General features: G+C 51.4%; 1 protein-coding gene across 4 annotated transcripts in view; it reads left to right on the top strand.

Moving 5' to 3' along the window:
* The window catches only part of KDM4B (lysine demethylase 4B), a 219,573-nt gene that overhangs the window by 109,816 nt on the left and 86,743 nt on the right, over nucleotides 1-23,014 (top strand). For 3 of the 4 annotated variants that reach the window (XM_038772313.1, XM_038772312.1, XM_038772314.1), the window contains 2 exons: nucleotides 9,701-9,750; nucleotides 17,709-17,812. In XM_038772313.1, the coding sequence (XP_038628241.1) occupies nucleotides 9,701-9,750; nucleotides 17,709-17,812 (154 nt within the window). The remainder of the gene's footprint in view (nucleotides 1-9,700; nucleotides 9,751-17,708; nucleotides 17,813-23,014) is intronic. The other variant, XM_038772315.1, reaches the window with a different exon arrangement.

The raw sequence follows: 23,014 nt of genomic DNA, 5'->3' as shown, positions 1-23,014 counted from the left end.
CAGGCAAGCAGCTTGGTGCTTTGAGTTGTCGTTAAAGCAGGTCAGAGAACTTTAATGAGACCCCAGCAAAGCGAGAGGGAACCACCAGCTCTCCTTCACTCCCACCTAGCCTCTCTCCCCAGCGCCGGGCGGACTCCCTGTCCAGATGACGGGATCTGGCGGTTTAATGTGAATGGGGTTTGGGAGCTTGTCGATGTGTGCCCTGCCAGTCGGAATCCACTGGAGTAACCCAGAGCTAGGGGTTCTGGGGGGACCCTGCTTTCAAAAAGGAGCCAAGAAACCCTAGCTGCGAGTCTCTGGACGGCACTGGGAGCTTTATAGCAGGGGTTAGAGGTCTGCGGATAGGTTTTCGGGGGACGAAGATGAAAATAATGGCTCTTCCATTATGCTTGTCATTGAGCCCAGAGGAGGAGTGGATCGACATTTGAATCTGCCAGGGGTCTTCTTTCCGGTCTGTCGGCGAGGCAGATTTGCTCACACTGACTAACCTCTCACGTGACACCTGGTCTTAGGCATTTGAAATGTGGTGTTGGAGGATTTTTTTTTCATTGTTTCTATTTCGGTAATTATAGCATGTTAAACTGCGAGGAGCCTGTTTGCCCAGACCTTGTGCAGACACTGTGAAATTAACTTTCCTGCTCTCAAACATGAGGTGGACTGAGCTGACATTTCCAAAGGCCTCATGCTTGAACCCGTTGCACTTGGCGCCCAGTCGGGTGGGTAGGAGAAGGGTGCTGGGAGATTAACAATCTAATCATTGGCCTGGACTTTTGGAGGGGTGCCGGAGAGTTGGCTCTGTGGGGGGTGGGGAGGGCAGAGACTAAATCAAGTTGCCGAAGTACAGCACTGTTGACCGGCGCTGAGGACCGTGGATCTTGGAAAGGAACGCCAACGGGGTTTGCACACAGAAATACTGGGTCTGGTCAGTCATTCAAGGGCAGGGAATGGATCTGCTAATTCTGTTGCCTTGGACTCTCCCAGGTGCTTAGTCCAGTGCTCTGCACATAGTAAGTGCTCAATAAATATCATCGATTGAATCAATAAGTGCATTTGAGCTCACCCCCCGCCAAAGCACTTAGGCCACCCCCGCCCCACAGCACGTCTATACAGATCTTTATCCTGGCTAGCTTCCCTCTACCTGTGATTTAGTTTTGGGTCAGTCTCGCCCACTAGATGGTAAGCTCCTCGAAGGTGGCGTTGGTCTCTGCTAACTCTGGTGCACTCTCCCAAGTGCTTAGCACAGAGATCTGTGCAGAGTCTTGGTGCTCATCAAATACTTGATTGCTTGAAATGAACTGGTTTGACCCCCAGTTGAGAATGCACAGGCCAGGGGGAGATGCAAGGAGGCCTTTTCCTGTAGACGTCTTTCACGAGAATGAGTCCCGCTGAAGTAGGAATTGCCTGCCCCCTAGGGAATTGTAGCCATCGTTGCCTTGGAAGCCAGCGGGGACCTGTACCCGGATGGTGTAACTTCACCCGGCCATCCGGGCTGGGCCAGGTTCTGTCACGAGGCAGTGGGCCCCGGAAGGCCGTGTCACCTGCTGAAGCGGCGACTGAGCCGACCAGAGCGGGATGGGATTCAGCCCAGCCCTGCGAGTGGTGTTCTTGTCGTCGACCCATCGGCCCACTGTTTTCAACCGTTGCTCCCTGCAGCCGGAAAGGCCCCGGCTTGGGTCGGAAGTAGGTGGAGCAGCAGTTTGGAGCCACCGGGACCTTGGCCAGGGAGCAGCAGCAGGCTGGAACGTGAGTCGGGTCCTGGGAGGTCCACAGTGACTAGCAAGTTTGGTATCTTTAATGGGTTTCCACTTCTTGAAGTTGGAACCACCTTTTCCCATTTGACAGGGATCGTGTCTTGTGCTAGGACTGCAACTCTCTTTTCTCCTTCCACCCCCAGCAAGTGGTCAGCACCCCCATTGTCAATACTGACCCTGGAGAAAAGAGTGTTATCTAGGTGAAGTGTGATGATCCTGGGACCATACTTCCTCAGTCACTGGTTTCTGTAAAAATTCACCCATCCCACGACTGCCTACCCGCCTGTCCTTCAAATAAGACCTTAGAACAAGGTGATGTGGCCTCTGGGTGCCTCTGAATCAGAGTAGCTGTGCACTGGGTGCCTTTCCCAAGTCTCATGACTTGTGGTATCCTTTGGAGCAGGGCATCTGTACGGGCAGTGGAAGTAAATCACTGGGTGTTAGCCGCTGCATTGAGCATCTCTGCGGCCGTGAATCCCGTGTTGCGAGCCGCCTTAACTAATGGTTTCTGAACAGGTTCTTGCATTCCACAACGGTCTGTGTTCCTTTTCCTGACACACTCATTTAATTTTTAACTCACAAGGCATTTGCTTATTTATTTTCATTGTTCTTGATAATAATTCTAAGCCATTAGAGGGGAAAATTATATTCAGAAATGCTGTTTCACACTTTATTTGTTTGATGATTTAGAGCGATAGAAAATAGCACATTTGCTAGCTTTTATAGTCTGCTAATTATTCACATCCATCAAGCCATTCCAGGGGAATAAACAAAACACCAAGAAAATTGCACTATTAATAGCCGCCTCCTCGGTGGCGGATGGGGGAGGATCTTTCTCCGGCTCGCATCTGAAAAAGTAAAATGGGGGAAAGGGGCTGTCCAGTGAAAGTCACTGGTGGAAGGAAAATGGCTCCTGGATGTGGGGGTGGGGGGGAAACATTTCATTTGCATCACGCCACTTGATCTTGCACATCTCGGGCTGCTCGACAAACTAATCGTTTTCCTTCCGCATCACTGGCGGGGAGTGAGAGGCGGTCTGAGATGAAGCTGCCAGGCTTGAGCTCCCCCGATGAGCCAGTTGTTGGCCCACTTGGTCACCACCCCTTCCGTCATTTGTCCTCCTGGGCCGGCCGCCTGCTCCATCCTTCTGCTGTCTCCCTCCTGCCCGACCTGAGTGAGACCCACCCCACTCCCCCCATGCCTCCCATGGCAGGTCACATGCCCAGGGTTTGCCATGCGTGCCGCAGTGGCCCACCCGGGAAAGATGGCCACCCCAGCGAAGGCCCTTAGGGACATCCCACCCCGTCTCAGCCCTGCCCATGGTCCCTGCCCCAGCAGAGCTGCCTGGCCTCAGTTTCTCCAGTTAGGTTTCCAGCAGGGTCAGCTGAGACCCTGTCTTCATGGGAACAGCCCTGTATTCTTTGGGGGAACCCGGCGACCGCAGAACTTGAGGGCCGGGGGAAGGGAGGTGCTTTTTCAGCCAGGATCTCTGGGCGGCAGCAGATAGAACTGCTGCTGGATCTCACCTTCTTCCCGGGGGCGAGCCTGGGCTTGCAGATGAGTGAGAATGGTTAGGTGAGGGTGTGTGGCAGAGGGTGTGTGGCAGCGTGGCCGCTTTGTCCTTAGCGCCTCCTTTGCTGAGCATCAGATTTGGGGGAGGGGAGCCCCGCTAGTTCAGAAGCAGTGGAATCGTCACCTGGAGTGGTTGCCAGGGATACTGATCCTCCCGGTGCTATGTATAGCTTCGGAACAGAATGTTTCATGACTTTTCAGCCTCCAAAATTAGTGCCTGGAGTCTCGGCAGTTGGGAGAAATGGGGCTTTTTGGCGATGGATGGTGTGTTCCTGATCTGAGCTTGTTGGCCGCCACGGCTCCCCAGGTGATGGCAGTAGTGGCCCCCCTTTTCCTCCGCTCCCACCCCCGACCTCCGCTCCCACCCCCGACCACGGGCTCCTTCCCAGGCACAGCCACCAATTCTTAGCTCGACCCGCTTTGCCAAGACCATGACCCATCGTGTCTTCTGACTGCCTTGGAGTCTAGGATACATTTGTGGTTGACCTTTTAACTTCCTCCTTTTGGATGCTCCTGGACTGGTATTTAGTCCTCGGCCACTCATGCAATCTTTTGTCTCCTGTTCTGTGTACTCGGCCCCAGAAAGCTTTGGAGGGAGACCAGCTGCTTCCCCCGTTCTGCCAGTCTCTGTTCTGATCTCTTGCTCTTTCCCCCATTTTGCTCTTTTTCTCCCTGTGTATCCCCTTCCCCCTCCCCTCCAATGTGAACTCTACCTGTACTTCCTGCTTACATGCCCCTACCCCAACCCAAGCCAGTTTAGACTCTCAACTCTTCCCAGTGGATAGCTGTCTTTGGCCCACATTCTCCCCAACTTCATCATGAAAGCTAGTGGCTGCTGTTTCTTCATGCTTTGTCCCACTGAATCACATGTTTCTCAGCACCTGATGAATGCTTGGTGACTGGTTTTCCTTCCCTCTCTGACCTCCCCTTTTCATCCTGTCATTTGGCTCTTTCCGTCCCTCTCTGGTCCACTGAGCGTAATCCTTGGGATGGCCGGCCCGAAAGCCTCCTGAGCTGCTTCCCGCCTTCTAGACTCCGTCACTAGTTCTGGCACTTTTGCCTGGAGTTCCTTTGGATTCCTTGTCTTTGACTCCCAAGCCTCCATTTCTTCCATCCCACTGCCCTTTGATCTCTCCCTTCCGCTCAGCCTCCATCACCCCAGGTCCCCGATGAACGCCCAGACCCCTGACCTCCAGCATAGCGGGCCTTCTCCACAGCTCTCCAAAATGGGCCTGGGAGTCATTCTCAGAAGTTATTTTCTCACGACTCGAGTTTCCTCTGTCTCCGTCCACGCGATCGCTTGCTCTTCCCAACCCAACTGTGGCTGCCCCCTTGCCCTCTGACTGCTGACCAGCCTCTCATCTCTGCTCCAAAGCCGCCCTGTGACCCTACCTCCTCTCCTGGCTTCCCGCCCGCTGTTCTGTGCTCTTGTTAACTGTCTCGGCGCTCCTTTTCATTCATTTGGCCACCCATATCCAGGCCGAGATCAGAGCTTCACCACTCATTATGTTCCAAAAGTCACCCAAGAAAGGCTGGGTGGTCAGTCAGCATGCTTCCCTGCCCCCCCAAACCTGTCTCTCTTCCTCTTCCCATCACTGAGCCCCTGGGAGTTGGAGGGGAGGCGGGTGCACCCCGACCACCGTTTGTGACTTCAGGACACCTCCGAAGAAGTGTGGTGGGACTTGCCCTGGGCTTGTGCCACAGCAGTCGGGGACCCACGGGCCTAGAATATCTCTCCCCTCCAGTTTGGTCAGGCAATCTGGCTCTTCCTCAAACCCCATTCCCCCCCTTGGATGGGTAAAGAGGAAAGAAGCGCTTTTTGTGCCCTACTCATTGCTACCACCCCCTCGCTCACGCCTGAACACCCGGATCCACAGACGTAATTCTCTCTTTCCGTTTGGCCTTTCCTGTTATGGCACACCATCGCCGGCTGGGTGGTGCAGCCACCTGGGTACTAACGCAGCCCCCAGACATCCTGCTGAGTGGATGTTGGGTGAGAATGTAAGTTCCTGGAGGGTGGGGAATTGGGTCATTTTGTTGGACTTGTTGAGGTGCGGTGGCTGTTTACTCTTTCTGAGGTGGATGTTGGGGGGAGGGGAGGCAGGAGAACGGGGCTCTCCTTTTTCCCCTGTGGCACACAGGCCACCTGGGGGCCATCCATGAATCTGGATGGCACTTCCTTCAGGTCTCCTCGACCGGGCAGGCAGTTGGATTTTAGCTGCAGTCGTGCTCCCGCCAGTAGAATGCCATCAGAGGGGAAAAAGAGGGAGAAGCTAGGTGCCAATGCGAAGAACTGCAAGATACATTCACTGGTCACTTCTTGGAAGGGAAAATTGGCTTTGCTCTGCTTCATTTTGCCTCGTACAAATCAGGTCCTAGGATCCAACCGTGTGCTTTTTTTTCTTCTGACTTAAAACCACTTGATTCTCCTTGTGGCTTATAAACTCCCATGAAGTCCCATGCCAGTTTTGCTCTCCCCCGAGGCTGGACCCCCAGAGCCCCAGCAGTGTTTCTGCCTTGTCTAAAGGCTTAGAGGTCTCAGAAGCCCTGACCTGAAGCTGTAGGGTGTTAGCTGGGAGTTTGGGCCCCCGAGGTTAATGGGTCAGAAGCAATTCTGATCAGTCTGCAGAGCTGAAGAGGTGGGCCTTGTTTCCCTGGGGAGTTCTAGGTCCCACCTGCTGTGACCTGATTCCACCGTGCCCGCCCTGCCTTTCTCCCCGCTGAGCTCTGTTTGGTAGTGTGTCACCGGGTCCCTGCCCTGGGGTTTTGTGCCCAGCAGATTAAATTCATTGTCGGTACCTTCCAGCTCTGGAGCCACTGCATCTGGCCACCCCCCCAACCCCACAGGAAGTAATATATCTCATCGGCGAGCATTCGATGGTACGCTTCCTTCATCAGCAGCCCCGACTCTTCCTTTCCCTGGCCTCCCCTCCAGTAGCTCCAGCCTTTTGGACCGCCAGGAGAGAGTCTGAGGATCTGGGCCACGACCCATCCTGAGAGAAGGGTGGAGGAGAAGGGACAGGCTTGGGGTCTGGAGATACAGGATCTGAGCCTGAGCTTGCCAAGATGAACCTAGAAGCGTACTCTGCCCCCGCCTGGGGTCAAACCCTCGGGACGGGACGGGACTGTTCTTTGTTTGCATTAAATCTGAAGTTATTTATTATTATTATTATTTATCAATGGCATTTGTTAAGCGCTTACTATGTGCAAAGCACTGTTCTAAGTGTTGAGGACGATACAAGGTGATCAAGTTGTCCCACTTGGGGCTCACAGTTTCAATCCCCATTTTACAGATGAGGGAACTGAGGCACAGAGAAGTTGACTTGCCCAGTCACATAGCTGACAAGTGGCGGAGCCGGGATTTGAACCCATGACCTCTGACTCCCAAGCCCGTGCTCTTTCCACTGAGTCACGCTGCTTCTCTAAAAATATATAATAATAAATGGTATTTGTTAAGCGCTTACTATGTGCCAAGCACTGTTCCAAGCACTGGGGTAGATAGAAGGTAATCAGGTTGTCCCACATGGGGCTCACAGTCTTCACCCCCATTTTACAGATGAGGTAACTGAGGCACAGAGAAGTTAAGTAACTTGCCCAAAATCACACAGCTGACAAGTGGCAGAGCTGGGATTAGAACCCACGACCTCTGACTCCCAAGCCCAGGCTGTTTCCACTAAACCATGCTGCTTGCGGAGATGAGGGTTGTTGTTCAAAGACTGACGGTTCTTCAGGCCAGTGGTGATTGAGTTTGGCTGTCCGTTCTGGTCCTCATGAACTCTTTCCTTTTAATCTCTCCTGGGGCCCTCTCTTCTGAACACACAAGGCAGCTTCCAGGGGTCTGCAGTTTCAGATAACACAAGAACCGTGTTCCAATGTATTAAACTTTTTAACATCCTCCAGATTCAATTAATCTTATCTTTACAACTCCCAATTACAGGCGGTAATTAAGTGAAAGCAGCATTGTAGACTGGGGATATTACATTAATCATCAGCCGCCTTGTAGCCATAAATTAGTTCTTTCCCAATCCTTCAGCATTTTCCCAGAAGGAATGGAATGTTTCATTTCCCTGTTTTCAGGGACATTAATCCCCCAAAAGGAGCTTTGGATCAGGATTAATTTTCTCATCTTTATGTAAGTGATAAATGGCCATTTAAAAAGAATGGCTGCCAGCTCCGTCCCAGACCAGTGCAATTGAATTGTTTGATAATTATATAGTTTAAGGCACTGCCGTTGCTCGGTCAGAGGGCACCGGGAGCGTATTAAGATATTTATTATTGGTGTTCTGTAAGATTAGTTACTACTTGGTGGTTTTCCTAGAAAATGGTTTTGTTCGAGCTGCCAGATTGAATCGGCTGAAAGGTCATAAATTCTGGAAGTATCAGCTCTCCTCATCCCCTTCTTACGTGAAGGAGGGGCAGTGACTCTGGCTCATGTCAGCAAGCCTCCTTCCCTGCTACACATGTGGCTCATTTGGGCGGAAGCCGAGAGTGGAGGTCTTTAGGGGCTAGAGAAATGTAAATTGAGCCTTCTAACTCTCCTGGAGAGCCCTGGGTGCTAAAGCCTTTGAGGGGTAGTAGTTGGTAGGTGGCTGCAATCGGGCAGGGATTCCCCCACTCACTACTACTATTACTACTACTATTACTACTATTATTACTACTACTACTACTACTACTACTACTACTACTTTCATTCAATCATATTTACTGAGCGCTTACTGTGTGCAGAGCACTGTACTAAGCACTTGGGAAGTACAAGCTGGCAATCTATAGAGATGGTCCCTACCCGACAACGGGCTGACAGTCTAGAAGGGGGAGACAGACAACAAAACAAAACACGTGGATAGGTGTCAAGTCATCAGAATAAATAGAAGCAAAGCTAGATGCACATCATTAACAAAATAAATAGAATAGTAAATATGTACAAGTAAAATAGAGTAATAAATATGTACAAACATATATACAGGTGCTGTGGGGAGGGGAAGGAGGTAGGGCTGGGGGGTTGGGGAGGAGGAGAGGAAAAAGGGGGCTCAGTCTGGGAAGGCCTTCTGGAGTATACCAACTCTGTGGAATTTTATTCTCCCAACTGCTCAGTACAGGGTTCTGCATATAGGAAGTACTCAATAAATACCATTGACTGAGGGATTGATTATAGGTTAACAAGTGATTTCTGGTAAGTCGCTGAGTGCCCAAAGATTCATTCATTCATTTAATTGTATTTATTGAACACTTATTGTGTGCAGAACACTGTACTAAGCACTTGGGAAAGTACAACTTGCACAGGTAGGAGGGGGCAAGGGGATGGACAGCTTTAAAGCTTTTGAGAAGCTTTTGTTTGATACGGAGGTGGATGGGCAACCACTGGCATTTTCTGTGGAGAAAAATGATCCGGGCAGCAGAATGAAATATGGACCGGAGTGGGGAGAAATGGGAGGTCCAAATCCTATTGTTGGGGTCACTGTGAAATCCTCAAAAATGGCAACAGGCTCCTTCCCCACCCTGACGCAGTGCTTAGTACAATGCCTGGCATATAGTAAGTGTTTAACAAGTACCATATTAAAAAGAGTCTACTCAAGGGAGCTTTGCTCTATTGGTGGAATTACCAGCGATAAAAGCTGCCCAACTGCGCCCTGTAGAGTGAACAGGAGAGTTTGATCATTTCCTCTGTCAGGAACTTCTGGGGTTTTAAAAGAAGAATGGAAAAAAAAAACTTACTGCTACTACTACTCTTTCCTCGAAAAGTCCAGGGTGGGCATCTGTTCAGGTCGGCCCCTGAACTTTGGGCTTAGAATAGGACCAGCTTGCCCAGTTATTCGAGTGTCCCCCTTGGAGCCATGAGGGGCACCTCTGCCCACTGTTAGCCTTGCTTCCACCCAGCCCTGAATCCCTTCTTGTGTTGGATCCAGAATCTGTAATGCCTCTGGTCAGTAAATCCGATGCGCAAAAATGAAACTGGAAATGTGAAGTGTAGGTGAGGACTCCGACTTGTTACTCATTTTAGGTGCGGGTAGCCAGGACCGGATTTTGGCATCTCAGTGGGCAAAGTCTAACCGCGGGGCTGGGGATTGGGGAAGGCCTGAGGTTTTGCTTCCTGCTGCCTCCGGAATTTGCTCTGTCCTTTTGGTTGGCATTTTGCCGTCTCTCAAGTGGGGTTGCAGGGGAGAGCCTCATGTCACCTGGAGGGGCATGCAAGAGGGCGGGTGGGAAGGAGGGGGCGTCCATGGAAATAGGCCAGGGCTCCTTCCTGATTCTGGGGTTTGCTTGGGATTTTTGGTTTTGCTTTGGTTGGTCTTTCTGGTCATCGCCTCCATGTTGTTGGTCTTGATCGGGAAGGTTGCAGTTGCTGACACATCCCCCCCCCCCCTTTTTTTTTCTTACAGGTACGCCATCCCCCCAGAACATGGCAAGCGGCTGGAGAGGCTGGCTAAAGGTAGGCACCTGCCTGTGGTTTCGATGACCTGGAGTAACCATTCCGGCAGGGGTTAATGCACAAGCAGAGGACCCCGACATGTTGGGGGGCAAAGGCATAGGCAAAAAATGGACTCCAGCCAGTTGGTTTCAGCTGGTTTGTGATGGTTTGGCTGTGGTAGGAGTGATCACAACCTGTCTGTTGACTGCGCTTCTTTTGGGTGCTCCAAGCGTCCATTTCAGGGAGCCCAGAGAAGGAGCAGGGAATGAAGAAAAGGTGGACAACTGCTTCAGGTCTCGTTTCCCTGAGAGAATCTTTGTCTCTTGTTTCTCTGAGAGAAATAGGGCAGCGAGATTGTTTAGGACTTGTTTGCATCAGAGAAATGGGGGGGGCGAGATTATTTGGGGTTCGTTTCCATGGGAGAATCCTTGGATCTGGTTTTTGTGGGAGACACAGGATTCATTTCCATGAAAGAAATAGGACACCAAGAAGATTGGAGTGTGTTTCTAGGAGAGAAATATGGCAGCAGATGGTTTGAGCCCTGTTTCCTTGGAAGAAATAGGTAGTGGGCTGATCTATCCACGGTTACGGTGTGAACCAAAAAAAAGCAGCCCATCCTACTACTACCCCTCCCCCTCACACACAGGATACACCAAGAGAACTGACCTGCCCACAGTTTCGTTGCACATCGGGATCGAGGGCCGGGAATGAAACTCGCCTCTCAGTTCCCAGTTGGGTCCAGCCCACGGTCCAGTGTTTCCCAGCGTATCCTCCTTCGTCCCGAGGCTTGCTCTGGGGAACTATCCTTCACTCCCCCGCGGATTGGGGGGGTAAGCAACTCCGAAGCAGAAGCTCCCATTTGCCAAGTTTGTGGCTCAGAAAATACTGTTCATTTTGGCTGGTGGAATATGCAGTGCTGGAAATAGCCAGTGTGACGGCAAGGAAAGCTGCTTGCTCGGTCGAAGCTTGGTCGTAGTTTCTCTCCTCCCACCCCCTGTTTACCTAGGATCTCTAATTCCGTAAAGATCAGTTGCCTGGGGAGTGGATGGAGGAATATACTATGGTTGACCTACAGGCAAATGGGCTGAAGTTGGAAAAAGCTCTCATTGTCACCAAGACGGCCGGGTCCTCCTTTGAAACCTATGACCCCGATGAGATGTTGGGTTGGGGGAACACAAGGGTGGGCACCAGCGGGCCCCACTTGGTATGAGTCTGTGGGGATTGAATTGGGCCACATGACCACCCTGGGGACTTAGTGAATGGCTAGGATAAGGCTAGTTGTGAGCAGGAAGTCCGGTGCTTGCCCCAGAGCACAGGGCCACCAAACCTTTTCCGGGTCACCAAGTGAGATTGGACTACCCTCAGAGGAGCATTCGGAGCATTCGTCTTGTGTCCTTTGGCGGAACCTGTTTTTTCAGTGTTTGGGGGATGGGGCGGAGTGGCCTCCCCTCTGCCCTGTCCCTCTCCCAGCCCTAAGCCCCACTAGGTGTCTCCCCTAATAATAATGGTGGTATTTAAGTGCTTACTATGTGCTAGGTACTGTACTAAGTGCAGGGGTGGATACAAGCAAATTGGAGTTGGACACAGTTCCTGTCCCACAAAGGGTTCACAGTCTTAATCCCCATTTGACAGATGAGGAAATGGAGATCCAGAGAATTGAAGTAACTAGCCCACGTAGTTACGTATAGCAGACAAGTGGCGGAGCTGGGATTAGAACCCAGGTCCTTCTGACTCCCAGGCCTGTGCTCTCTCCACTAGGCTAGTGACAAGGGGCTTGTCACAAAGAAAACTGAGCCCTTTGGTGGGAGGAGGTAGTCTGCCTCAAAGACACTGTTTCCCAGGTCCCTTTGATTGCTGTGACCCTCAGGGCAATCCCACCAAAGTGAACCCCAGAATCCCCCAAGCCAAAAAAATCCTGTTCCCAGTCTTCATTCAAGTGTGCGACACAAGCCTCCCCCCAGCCCCATGTGGTGGCCCGTCCCAGAGACCACTCCAGGATAGCCTAACCAGGACTTGAGCATGAGCAAGACTGAACTGTTGAGGAGCTCCTTCAGGTGGGGCCCAACTACCTCTCCGGCCCCGAACCCTTCTTTCCACTAGTCAATCTCGCATCTTCACTCATCTGTGGGGCATATAATAATAATAATAATAATAATGGCATTTATTAAGCACTTACTATGTGCAAAGCACTGTTCTAAGCGCTGGGGAGGTTACAAGGTGATCAGCTTGTCCCATGGTGGGGGGGGGGGGGGCTCACAGTCTTCACCCCCATTTTCCAGATGAGGTAACTGAGGCACAGAGAAGTTAAGTGACTTGCCCAAAGTCACACAGCTGACAATTGGCGGAGCTGGGATTTGAACTCATGACCTCTGACTCCAAAGCCCATGCTCTTTCCACTGAGCCACGCTGCTTCTAACTTGGGTGGCCTGCTGGCACCTCTACCTCCATGGATCCAAAACTGAACATCTCACTAGGCCTCTTAGACCACCTCCTTCTCCCAAGTTTCCCCTGTCCCTCTAACCTCCCCATCCTCCCCATCCCTGCAGCCCACAGTCTGAATGCCGGTCCTAGACTCCTCACTGACATTCAGCTCTGCCACTTAACTATCTGCTCAACTCCTGCCAGTTCTCCCTCCCAAATGTTTTACGGCTCCATCCCCTTACCCATCCCCCTGCTTCAGACACTCGGTGTGTACCGGCTATATGACCGGGCCACCCTCGTAGTTGTTCTCAACATTGCTCCTGTTGTCTTCCTGAAACATCGTTCAGCACACCTCTCTCCCTCCAGTGAGGTAGTTGGGCCCCAACTGTGGGAGCTTCTCAACAGTCAGACTTGCTTGCTCTTACCATGGGCTTCAAGGCTGTCCACCAGCTCTCTCCATCCTCCATATTGCCGGTCTTCCTCCAGTACTTGCCCACTTTGTTCCTCTCAAGCCCGCCTTGTAACTCTACCCTGCTGTATTCTCACCCAGTTTAGGGCTCCTGGACCTCCCTGGCCAGACACTCCCTTCCCTGTCAGGAAATCCACCAGTCTGCATCCACCCTCCCTACAGTCAAAGGCCCGCTAAAAATCCATTCATTCAATCATATTTATTGAGCACTTACTGTGTGCAGAACACTGTACCAAGTGTTTGAGTGAGTACAATATGATAATGAAAGGACACATTCCCTGCCCATAATGAACTACTCAGCCAGCAGGCCTTCCCTGAGTGATTCCCAAACAGTGGGTTGAATCATCTCAGCAAGCTCCCTCCTGGCCTTTATGCATATATCTGGGAAGCACCGTGGTATAGTAGATAGAGCACGGGCCTGAGAGTCAGAAGGTTCTAATCCCGGCTCCCCCACTTGTCTGTTGTATGACCCTGGGAAAGTCACTTCACTTCTCTGTGCCTCGGTTACTTCATCTGAAAAATGGGGATTGAGACTGTGAGCCCCACATGGGACGGGGACCTCTACCTCCATGGGTCCAAAACTGAACATCTCCGTAGGTGCTGATTTCCTCGTATCCACCCCAGTGCTTAGTATAGAGCCTGGCACATAGTAAGTGCTTAACAAATGCCATTATTATTATTATTAATATTATCTACACCCTCCTCAGCACCTCCTTCCACTATTGGGCAATATCTGCAGGGATCTCTCCCCATGTTAGAGCGTAAGATCTCTGTGGGCAATGTCTGTGTCTTGGGCTTTTGTGGTGCTTGGCCAAGTGTTAAAATATGGTGTATTGTGTTTGATGAGCACTCGATGAATGCTGTGACTTTCAGACCTGAAGCTTGGTAAGCCTCGAGGTCTGAGAGAATTGGCGCAGCTTCCCGAAGGGCCTCATTTCCTTCCTGAGTTGAATTAGGGCTGCCACTCACTGTCGCCTAGACGCAAGCGAGACCCGCTTCCAGTCCAGGAGTGGTCTACGATCGGCAGAGCAAGAAAACATCATCGTCATCAATGGTATTGATCAAGCACTTCCTGTGCACAGAGCGTGGGACTAAGCGCTGGGGAGAGGACGATACAACAGAGTTGATAGACATGTTCCCTACCTGCAATGGGCTTCCAGTATAGGGACTGCTCCCATTTTTCTCCTGCCTGGGCCTTGCGTAGAGGCCTCCTCTAATGAGATAACCTGCGAAGCTGGATGGGAGTCTAGATTTTTCTCCAAACAAACAGGCCAATAAAGGCCCAGAGCAGATGTTGGCATCTGCAGCTTAGTGGAAACGTGCAATTGGTTACCTAATGGCTCTACTGCAGAACTATTGCAACTGAGCAGAGCTGTGGAGAGCCCCACGGTGACTCTGCAGGCTCTGTGCAAGTAGTGTTTCCAAGCTGGACCTCCGCCCGTCTGGGGCCCAAGATGACCAAGAGAAGACGGATAAGATGTTGGGCTGCATCGACTCTCAGTAGCAAGCGCCTCGCGCCCACCTCACCCTGGTTTATCGGAGGCACGGCTCTGAGTGGCGAGAGCAGAACAGAGGGCAGTGAAACCCCCTTTGGTGTTGGGGCTGGAGCCTGGCCCCCACACAGGTGTTTGATCCAGGCCTCTCACTCCTCCATTTCTCTTCTTCCCACCTTCCCCGGTGCGACCCTGCTGCACCAGGTGGTTGGAGAGGGCAACGGGAACATGAAAGGGTGTGGGGCTAGTGGGAGAACAGGGAGAAGGCAGTGGCTAAGGTGAGGTTTGGGGCATGACTGCACGGGCCTGGGCAGAGGATCTAGAACTGGCTGGGCAGCGGAGTTCACAAAGTCCCCGGTCTAGGGGTTTTGCAGGTCCACCTCAGCAGAAAGCCACCCAACCCATGGGGGCTGGGAGCACAGGGTCTCGCACTTGTGATACCCGGGCCCCGCCCTTTAACAGAGTCCTTGAGAGTGGCGGGCACCCTGATAAAGTTCAGTTTTCCTCACTTGGAGCTATTAGGTGAAGCACCCCTAGAAAACAGGGTTTTTCGAATGTCCTGGTAAGGAGGAGCGTGGGCCGGGCAGGGTTGAGCGGAACTGATCTCTGCCACCTCCCTGGGTGCGGGGAACCATTGACGGCAATAGACTGGGGGACTCGGGCAACCAGCCGGTGACCTAGCAGCCATATCGAGGCTCCTTTCCCCTGCTCTCCGTGAGAACTAATTGGCCGGCCCAACCAGAGCTGGAAGCTTGGGGTGGGGTCCTCCCCCTCATTGACTTGCTCAGTGCTCTTGGACCTTGGTTTCCCCACCCGTTGTAAGACTAGGGATAAGCTACCTGCTCTCCCTCTGTAGGCAGAGGCCTATGTCCGATCAAATTATTTCACCTCTTCCATGGAACTTTACTACAGCTCTTGTCGCAGAGCAGGCATTTGATAAGTGCCGTAACTGATGAATGGGTTTTCTGTCTCCTCCCTGAAGTCTCCATGTTTGGAGATTTCCCATCCCTGCCAGGACAATCCGGCCCTTTTTCAGAGTGAAACTTAAATGCAGTGAAGCTCACGTGGAGGTTTTGCAATCTTTCCTGAGTTTTTTCCATAGCAGTTCTCTGGTTGGTCTGTGGGGTGTGTCCCTTCCTGCCTTCGAGGAGGGCCCTGATGGAGTTGCGTGGCTGAATGTGGGCAAGTTTTCCAGGGCTCAGGAATCAAAAGCCCTGACGGCGTTTTGGCAGCCCAGAGCTTCCCCTGAATAGGTTCAACAGGATGATTCCTCCGCGGAGAAAGAGGCTGCCACTGTGTCTGCTGGCAGGGTCAGCTGGGGAATCTCCCCCGGAACTGGGAAACGAGGGACAGCGAGTTGACCACGAACCTCGCAGCCTTCAGCTGGGGGAGAACTTTTACATTCCAGTGGCTGGCTCTGGCTTTCCGAGAAGGGCATAGGGATAGTGGGGTGGGGGTGGGGGAGCAATCAAGGGAAGTGAAAACAAAGACATGGTGAGAGAAAGAGAGAGAATGTGTGTGTGTGTGTGTGTGTGTGTGTGATTTTTAAACCTTTTTTTTTGCAATGCGTCATTGAGCTGTGTTATGGAGATGTTCGTGAAATGAGTTTGCGATTAATATGGAAAATGAATAGCCGAGCTATAAATGGGCTCTCTGGGAGAGTTGTGGAGCCCATGGAGAGAACATTAATGTGTTACCACGTTATTGGTGCTAATCACTTAAAATGTGCTCCTTTATTAGAGCCACTTAAACTGTGCATTAAAAAGAGGAACGGCAGAGAGGGCCGACGGACTGGGTGGCAGGCAGTCATAATTCTAATTGAAATGCTTTTAGTACGGGGGGAAGAAGTTGTTGGAATGCAGTAATCCTTTGCACTTTTTCAAACATCCCCATTACAGCCCATCAATCAGATTCTTTCCCCAAGGCAGAGGTTATTTCCCCTCCCCCCCGCCCCAACCTCCATGTACTCTTTCTTTCCAACCCCCAACTTGGGCTGATTTTTTTTTCTTTTTTTCTCACCAGCTGCCTCCAATGGGTATATGATTTCCTCTGAGTCTGGGCCCTGCAGTTGGAACTCTCTGCAGGACGCAGGTCTCCGGGCGGGCTGGGAGTTCCCCTCCCTGGTTACTCCTGAACTTGGGTCTTGTTCTGGGCCTTGAGTTCTTGTATCGGGGGAGATGGTGTCTCCGAGCGAGTGCCAACTCCTAGACAAAGTGAGCCGACTGAACCACCAGTGGGGTCAGGCTTACTCCCGGGGATGGGGGAGAGGCGGCATACCATACCTATGCGCTTGCCCTTTGGGTTGCCGAAAGTAGTCCCCCATCGCGCACCTCCCGAACCACCCCACCTGCCTGGTGGGGACACTGGCTCTCCATCCTGGAAACCCCCAAGTGCGATGGGGTGGGGACTGTGGAGGCTTGGGAGGGTTGGGCCGAGACAGCAGAGACTGTCTGAGCACCCCCAATCCAGAGAGAGTTTGGCCTGCTTACCCGCCTGACCTGATTTCCAGAGGCTCAGGACCTGTACCTACGGGCCCTGGGGAATTCATATTCGGGGTTGTTTGGGGTGTCGGAAGTCAGAGCGAGTGGTGTGGGGCGGTGATACGGACGTATAGCTTTGCTTTTCCTCCCTTGGATAGGGGTCAAGACCTAGTATTTGCTAATTCCCGAATGGCTCGGGGATGAGAACTGTGAACGGGAAGGTGTCCAGGAGCCCGATCAAGGAGCAGATCCATTTCAAGGAGCCTCGGAGGCAAAGTCTGCCCTGCCATATTGGGCACCGGGCTGCAGCAGGAGCCCTGCTCTCTCCGCAGGGCTCGAGAGGGCCGGCTATATGGGGAAGAGGCTTGCAGACCTTGGTGGGGAAAGCCAGTTGGCTTGAGAGCCTCCACCTTTTGCCTCTGAATGGGGCTCGGGCTCACACCCAGCTCCCTCCTTGGCACCTGCTGGCAAAGCGTCTTCTGTGCCCGGGCCAGTCAGGGGCGGGCAGAGCTCCCGTCTCTCGACACCGAAGGGATTCCCTTAGCCCTTACCCCGAATGGCAGATCTTTTGCCGAGATGGAGAAATGGGAACATCACAGCTCTGACTCCAGCTGGAAATGAGGAGGGCTGCAGCCAAACGGCTTTTGCTTGGTCTCTGCTCTTGCCTGCCTTTTGTCTGCCTTCATTACCCTGAGCAACACGGGGAGGCATATACCGACGGCGACGGGGCTTTATCGACCATCTTCAGTCGGCCAGCAGGCCGTAGGAGAAATGGATTACTGCCCTAAGGGCAGACGAGCAGCCAAACCCGGAATGCTGATGGAGCCCCGCTGGAAAATTGGAGGGGATTTCCCTGAAACCCCTGTCCTCCGTGAAGCAGCTGGCTCCCTTTTCCAAAGCGGGGAAAGAGCAGCCTTCTGTTAGCTGCCCTGCCCCTCTCTTTCTCCATCTCCGCCGGCAGGGGAGTAGTACCGACTTCTCGGTTCCTCTCCAGGTCCCTGATCTTGTGGGATATATATATATATATATTTTGCCCCAGTGGCCCAGAGCCCCAGCTCCCCCGTGCAGTGGGGCTGCTCTAACCCTGCCTGTGCTCTCTCTCTCTCTCCCCTCCAGGGTTTTTCCCAGGAAGCTCTCAGGGTTGTGATGCGTTTCTCCGTCACAAGATGACGCTCATTTCTCCCTCCATCTTGAAGAAATACAGCATCCCCTTCGACCGGGTACGTACCACGGCGGCTTGAACGAGGGTGGGCCAGCCTGGGCCCGGGTTGGAGCTTCCCCCACCCCCCACCAGCACCCCAAATCCCGTGGCACATGCCCGCGGGGAAGTCTGTTCGTTCTTTCTCTGTGAGAGGTAGGACGTGGCCGATGGCATCCGGACCTGAGCCCTCTGAACCAATCTCACCGGCTTTGAAATTCCTTGGGCTCTCTGGGTTGTGAGTCTTGATGGCTTTCTGTCACCTCTTCCCATCTGAGCCTTCGGGTTGACCGACCTCAGAGGAATGAAGGGAAAACGGATCAGGCCATTCTTCCTTTTCTTGCTCGCAAGCCACCTCCGTCCCTCTGGCTGGGACCCGTGGTGAGAGAGGGACTTGCTGACTTGAGTTTGCGTCTTCCGACCCTAGGAGGGGCCCCTCCCGAAGCCCAGGTGAACCAGTTGTCGGCAGGAGGAGGGCGAGAGGACCTTCTCTCCTCCTCAGTAGGAAGATCCATCTCTTGGTGTGGGGTCTCTTTCTAGTCAGGGGTTTTGCCCGGGATCGGACCTGCGGCCCAACCCTACGCCAAAGGCTCATGGGCCCCCGTGCAAGGATGGAAAACCGGTATGGAACCGAAATCTCCTGGCTCTCCTAGCGTGAAGATTGTGAACTCATTCAATTTACTGCTCCAGAGGCTGCTTCCCTTTCCTAGTGAACGGCAGTGATGAATGAGGTTGGGAGAGGCGGGGGGTGGTGGTGGTGAGAGAGAGTGAGAGCGAGCGTCTGGTTTTAAGATGAACTTGCTGTCATTTCGGTGGAAACTAGTGGGGTGCATAGGGGCTAAGCATCACTGACTCGCCTCTTGGGCAGAAAGCAGTTTCCCCACGTTGGGTCGAGCACCTTGGTGCTTCCTCTGTGGCTTCTCCTCGTAGTGGTCTTGCTCCTTAGAAAGGATCCTTCGCTGGCAGCTCTTTTGTGGCTGGGCCTCTTTGGGCTGTGGGCTGAAGAGTGAGCGCAGGCTGAACTCCGGCCCAGTGTGCCCATGGATTCAGGCGTTGTTTGCCTCTCCCAGAAAAGCCCAGGAAGGTGGTTGGACAAGTGGCGTGCCCATTGTCTGGGCGCCACTGAAGGTTCCTCTCCTCCATAGTTCACCTTCCTCCCGGAATAATACCTCCCGGGGAAAGAAATGCCTCAGCCACTCTGCGGGCCTCACTCAGCTCGGGCTACTCCAGGCACATGCTCCTTCAAGTGCTCTCCTGTTTTGTGGGGCTGGAGCCAGGCGGGCTCACTGGGAGAGGCCAGGGAAGCCTCCTGGAGACATTTTTGAAGTCTCCCTAGGAGGAGCTCCCTGTCCGCTACAGTTGTGAGCTCTGCCACACATCCCTCTCTCTGCTAGAAAGGGAGTGGCAAACAGAACATTGTTTCTGACATTTCAATCAAACCGCCTGCAGCGTTAGAGTTGGAAAAGGAACCCTCCTTCCACCTCTCGGCTGGGCTAGTGACCAGGAGGATTCTCTTCTTCAGCTGGCGGAATATTCTGCTGGCGTTTTGTTCATCTTTTTCATCTGCCGCTGGGTTTCAGCTCCATGCCTGCTCTCTCCTGACCACTTTTTACTTTCCAAGCTCTTAGTACAGTGCTCTGCACACAGTAAGTGCTCAGTAAATATGATTGAATGAATGAAGTCCCAAGTGAATTGTCTGGCTGGCTGGCCAGTCTATGGCATTCTCCCTCCTTGTCGCTTGCTGGAAGCAGTGATGGCAGGGCAGCCTTTCTCCCAGGGTGACTGATGGTACAGTCAGATTCCACCCTGGAAGGGTCCGATTGGAGGCGCCTTCCCACACCCCTGCTTGACAGAGATAGAGCCACAAAGCTATCTTTCTGCTCAATGAGCCAATTTGGTTTTCTCTCCCTCAATGTTTCATTGTCTCCCAGCCGCGATGTCAGCGAACCTGGCTCTTTCTCAGAACTCATACGGAATTAGCAAAGGGAGCCTCCAGTCCACTTCTCCGTGCTATGGGGTCTTGTGGAATCTGCTGGCATTGGTGGTGGTGGTGGGGAAGAGACAGACACACACTCACACTCGCTCAGAGCCAAGCTGGATTTCCCTCCCAATAGGGAGAATTTTAACTTCTCCAGAAAACCTCGAGAGCAAGGGATGTGGCCTGGGCTTCTCTCCTCCCCACACTCCCTCCTTCCCTACCCTTTTAGGAGGCTTTGGGATGATGCAGGAAGATTTGGGGAGCAAGGAGGTCACCAGCCCTGAGCCATTTATGCCCCGGGGGAACCAAACCTGAAGCAGACATGGAAGAAGCCAAGCATCATGGTCCCACAGGAGACAAAGGTCCCTTTCGAACTAGAGTTTAGTTCCCTTCATCTAAATTCCTGGCAGCCCTCAAGCAAGTGAATGCACCCACTCATTTATAAATCTCCAGAATGGTATTTACTTCTGGAAAAAAAAGTGCAAATCAATACCAGCACTTTTTAATAATTAAAAATGTGTATTTCTGTAATCTGCTATTGATTTCTTCATTTGTTCTGCAAGAGCTTGCAGAAGTCACTAAATTTGGGGCTTTCTTCCTGAGTGGCAGTTTGTGCTGGCTTTCCTTCAGTAGTTATTACTTTTCTGCGTGGTCTGTCCGTCATCCTGAGCACTTTCTAATTTATTGTCAAGATAATGTTGACAGCAATGACATTGAGGACGTACACTGTGGGCTGGAAATGAAGACACTGGGATGTAGATTTTTCTGGCATGAACATAATCTTCATGTCCTCTTTAACTTAGCAATCTGCAGCTTTGCTTTGGTCGGTGGAAGGGGTCATAAAGTTGGCCGGAGCCAGACCCCCGACCAGGCTTACCCCGTCCTTGGATCCCTTTGGACCGGGAGACTGTTTCTCCGGTCGGCTGTGCTTTGGTCCCAGGCCGAACTGGGATCGGGTAGCCCAGGCTCCCGCCCTCAGAGTGGCCAACTTCTTCTTCACTACAAGGGTTTGCCTTAGAAAGCCCAAATCACACCTGCCCCTGATTTAGCACACGTCTTCCCTCTGTTCTACAGGTTCTATCCTCCCACATGGCATTCTCAGGCAGGAGGGGGCTTTGAAATGGAACTTACTGCTTCCTCAGTTTTCCCGATTGGTACAATTCATTATCTGAAAAGAAAAATGCTCCAATGTCCTTAAAGCCTGGCTTTTTTCCAAGCAATGTCAGTTCTGACGGATTTGCCACTCTCTAGCTGGTTTCTTGAAAGTTTTCCATGGGCTTTTAACTCCTGTCGGCTACTTCAGCAGATTAAATTTGAATAGACAAGGAACAAATGTTGCCATTTTTCCTGAACTGTTTCATCAGGGTAATAATTGAAGATGAGGTTAATATGTAGCCTGGATCATTTTCTCTGTAGGTGTGTGTTTTGAAATCCAAGCCTGTATCATAGAGAAACCTTCATTTTTTTCCAAATAGAAAGAAAAAGTCATAGCATGGACTTGTTTGGAATTTGATCACCAGTTCCTTTGACCAGCACTGCTAAGATGATTCAGCAATTCTAAATATTGCATGGGTGCTTTTTTTAAAATTCAAGTTCAGTTTCTTTCTTCATCCCACCAATTGATGCTGTGACTATGGAATTTTAAATTTGTTCTAGTTTAAGGTAGACAACTGTTCGTATTTGGCCCCCTTTAGATGATTGGTTTGATTTCTTTTTTTTAAGCCTTGTTACATGATCTTAAAAACTTGAGTGCTTAATTTCCCAGCAGAAGCGATGGATTTTAATGGATCTCTTTGACCCCAGCTGGAGTGTCACTGTTTGTATCCTTCTATTTTTTTTTAAATGTGTTTATTCCAGGGCCCCTAGAATTCTCCAATTCAATAAGTGTTCAGTACTCTGCCTGCTCAGCCTTATTTTTATCCTCTTCGTCCAATCGCTGAGAGCCTGGAGCACCATTATCTGATTTCATAGCGTGTTTGGAATAGTCCAGGAACTCTGAACCAGATCCCTCAGGGGTGGGTGCCTTTGGAAGCTAAATTGACTCCCTCCACGAGGGAAGCGGTTTGTCCGTACTGCTCTGAAACTGAGATGACCCAGTGGCTGGCCAGCATATGGAATTTGTTCCCACAGGAAGCTGTGGAGGGAGTAAACGACAGCACTTCCAAGAGGGATTTGGATTAATTCATGGGCGAGTGGTCTGTGATGAGTTTTAGTGGAAAAGTGCACGGTGTTGATGCATCCCTGACAATGCAGATGAATGTGAATAGGGTGACCAGACACGGTTCCTCCAAGCAGACTTTGGCATCCCAGAGAACCAGAGTACTGGGCTGATTCGGGTTAGTGTTGTCCAGGTTCTTGTTGGTAGAACTCTGAATTTCTGACTCACTGTGCTTCAGAATGTAAAATAACTAGACATAACCAAAGCTCACATTATTTTTTCCCACTTTGCTAACATTCTGTTTTTGATGATTCGGCTTTGGGGAAGCAGCACTCGTATAGGTTGATTTTTTTTTTTAATTTTTTTTTAAAGGAAAAAAAGCAATCCATCTAAATAGTTCTTTAACCTACCTCCTGAAGCTGCTGCTCTCATCCTCTTGCCATCTCCTGTCCCTCTAGACAAACGTGTTCACATTGATTCTCATATTCACAAATTCATGCACACGCATGGACACTCACACATATTCAGACCTCCTCATCCACAGTTCCCTTGTGTGGGCAGTTCTCTCTAACCAACTCATACATGTGCAGGCATGCACCTGTGCGTGCGCACACACATACACACATTGCTCTGACTCCTGTTCTTTACGCAGTGAGGCTAGACTTTAAGATGAATATGTGTCTACATTCCTGGGGCTTATCCTATCACTCCATCTTCAAAACCCTCCTAAAAACACTTTCTCCAGGAATCCCTCCCTGAGAAGTTCACCTTCAGTTGTATCAGCAGAACGCCAACCCTTAGCACTTGTGTAGTTTATTCCTACCCTTAACATTCATGTGCATTTGTTTTTAATTTTTGTGTTTATGTGTACATTCAGTTTTTGGTATCGTTGTCTTTGTACAGTTTCTGCTTTATTCTTTCACTATCTGGAAATCATTTTGTCTTGTTTCTCTCTCCTCTTCCCCCTCTCCCCGACCATGAACTTGAACTTGTCAGCTTCTTAAGGGCAGGGAATGCTAGTCTTGCATCTTCCAAGTCCTGCTGCCGGTCCAGTGCCAAGAGGCTCCGGGAATCGGAAGGTTTGGGAT

The sequence above is a fragment of the Tachyglossus aculeatus genome, chromosome X1 (assembly GCF_015852505.1).
Source record: "Tachyglossus aculeatus isolate mTacAcu1 chromosome X1, mTacAcu1.pri, whole genome shotgun sequence".
Taxonomy (NCBI): Eukaryota; Metazoa; Chordata; class Mammalia; order Monotremata; family Tachyglossidae; genus Tachyglossus; species Tachyglossus aculeatus.
This window is presented reverse-complemented; position numbering and strand designations above follow the sequence as displayed.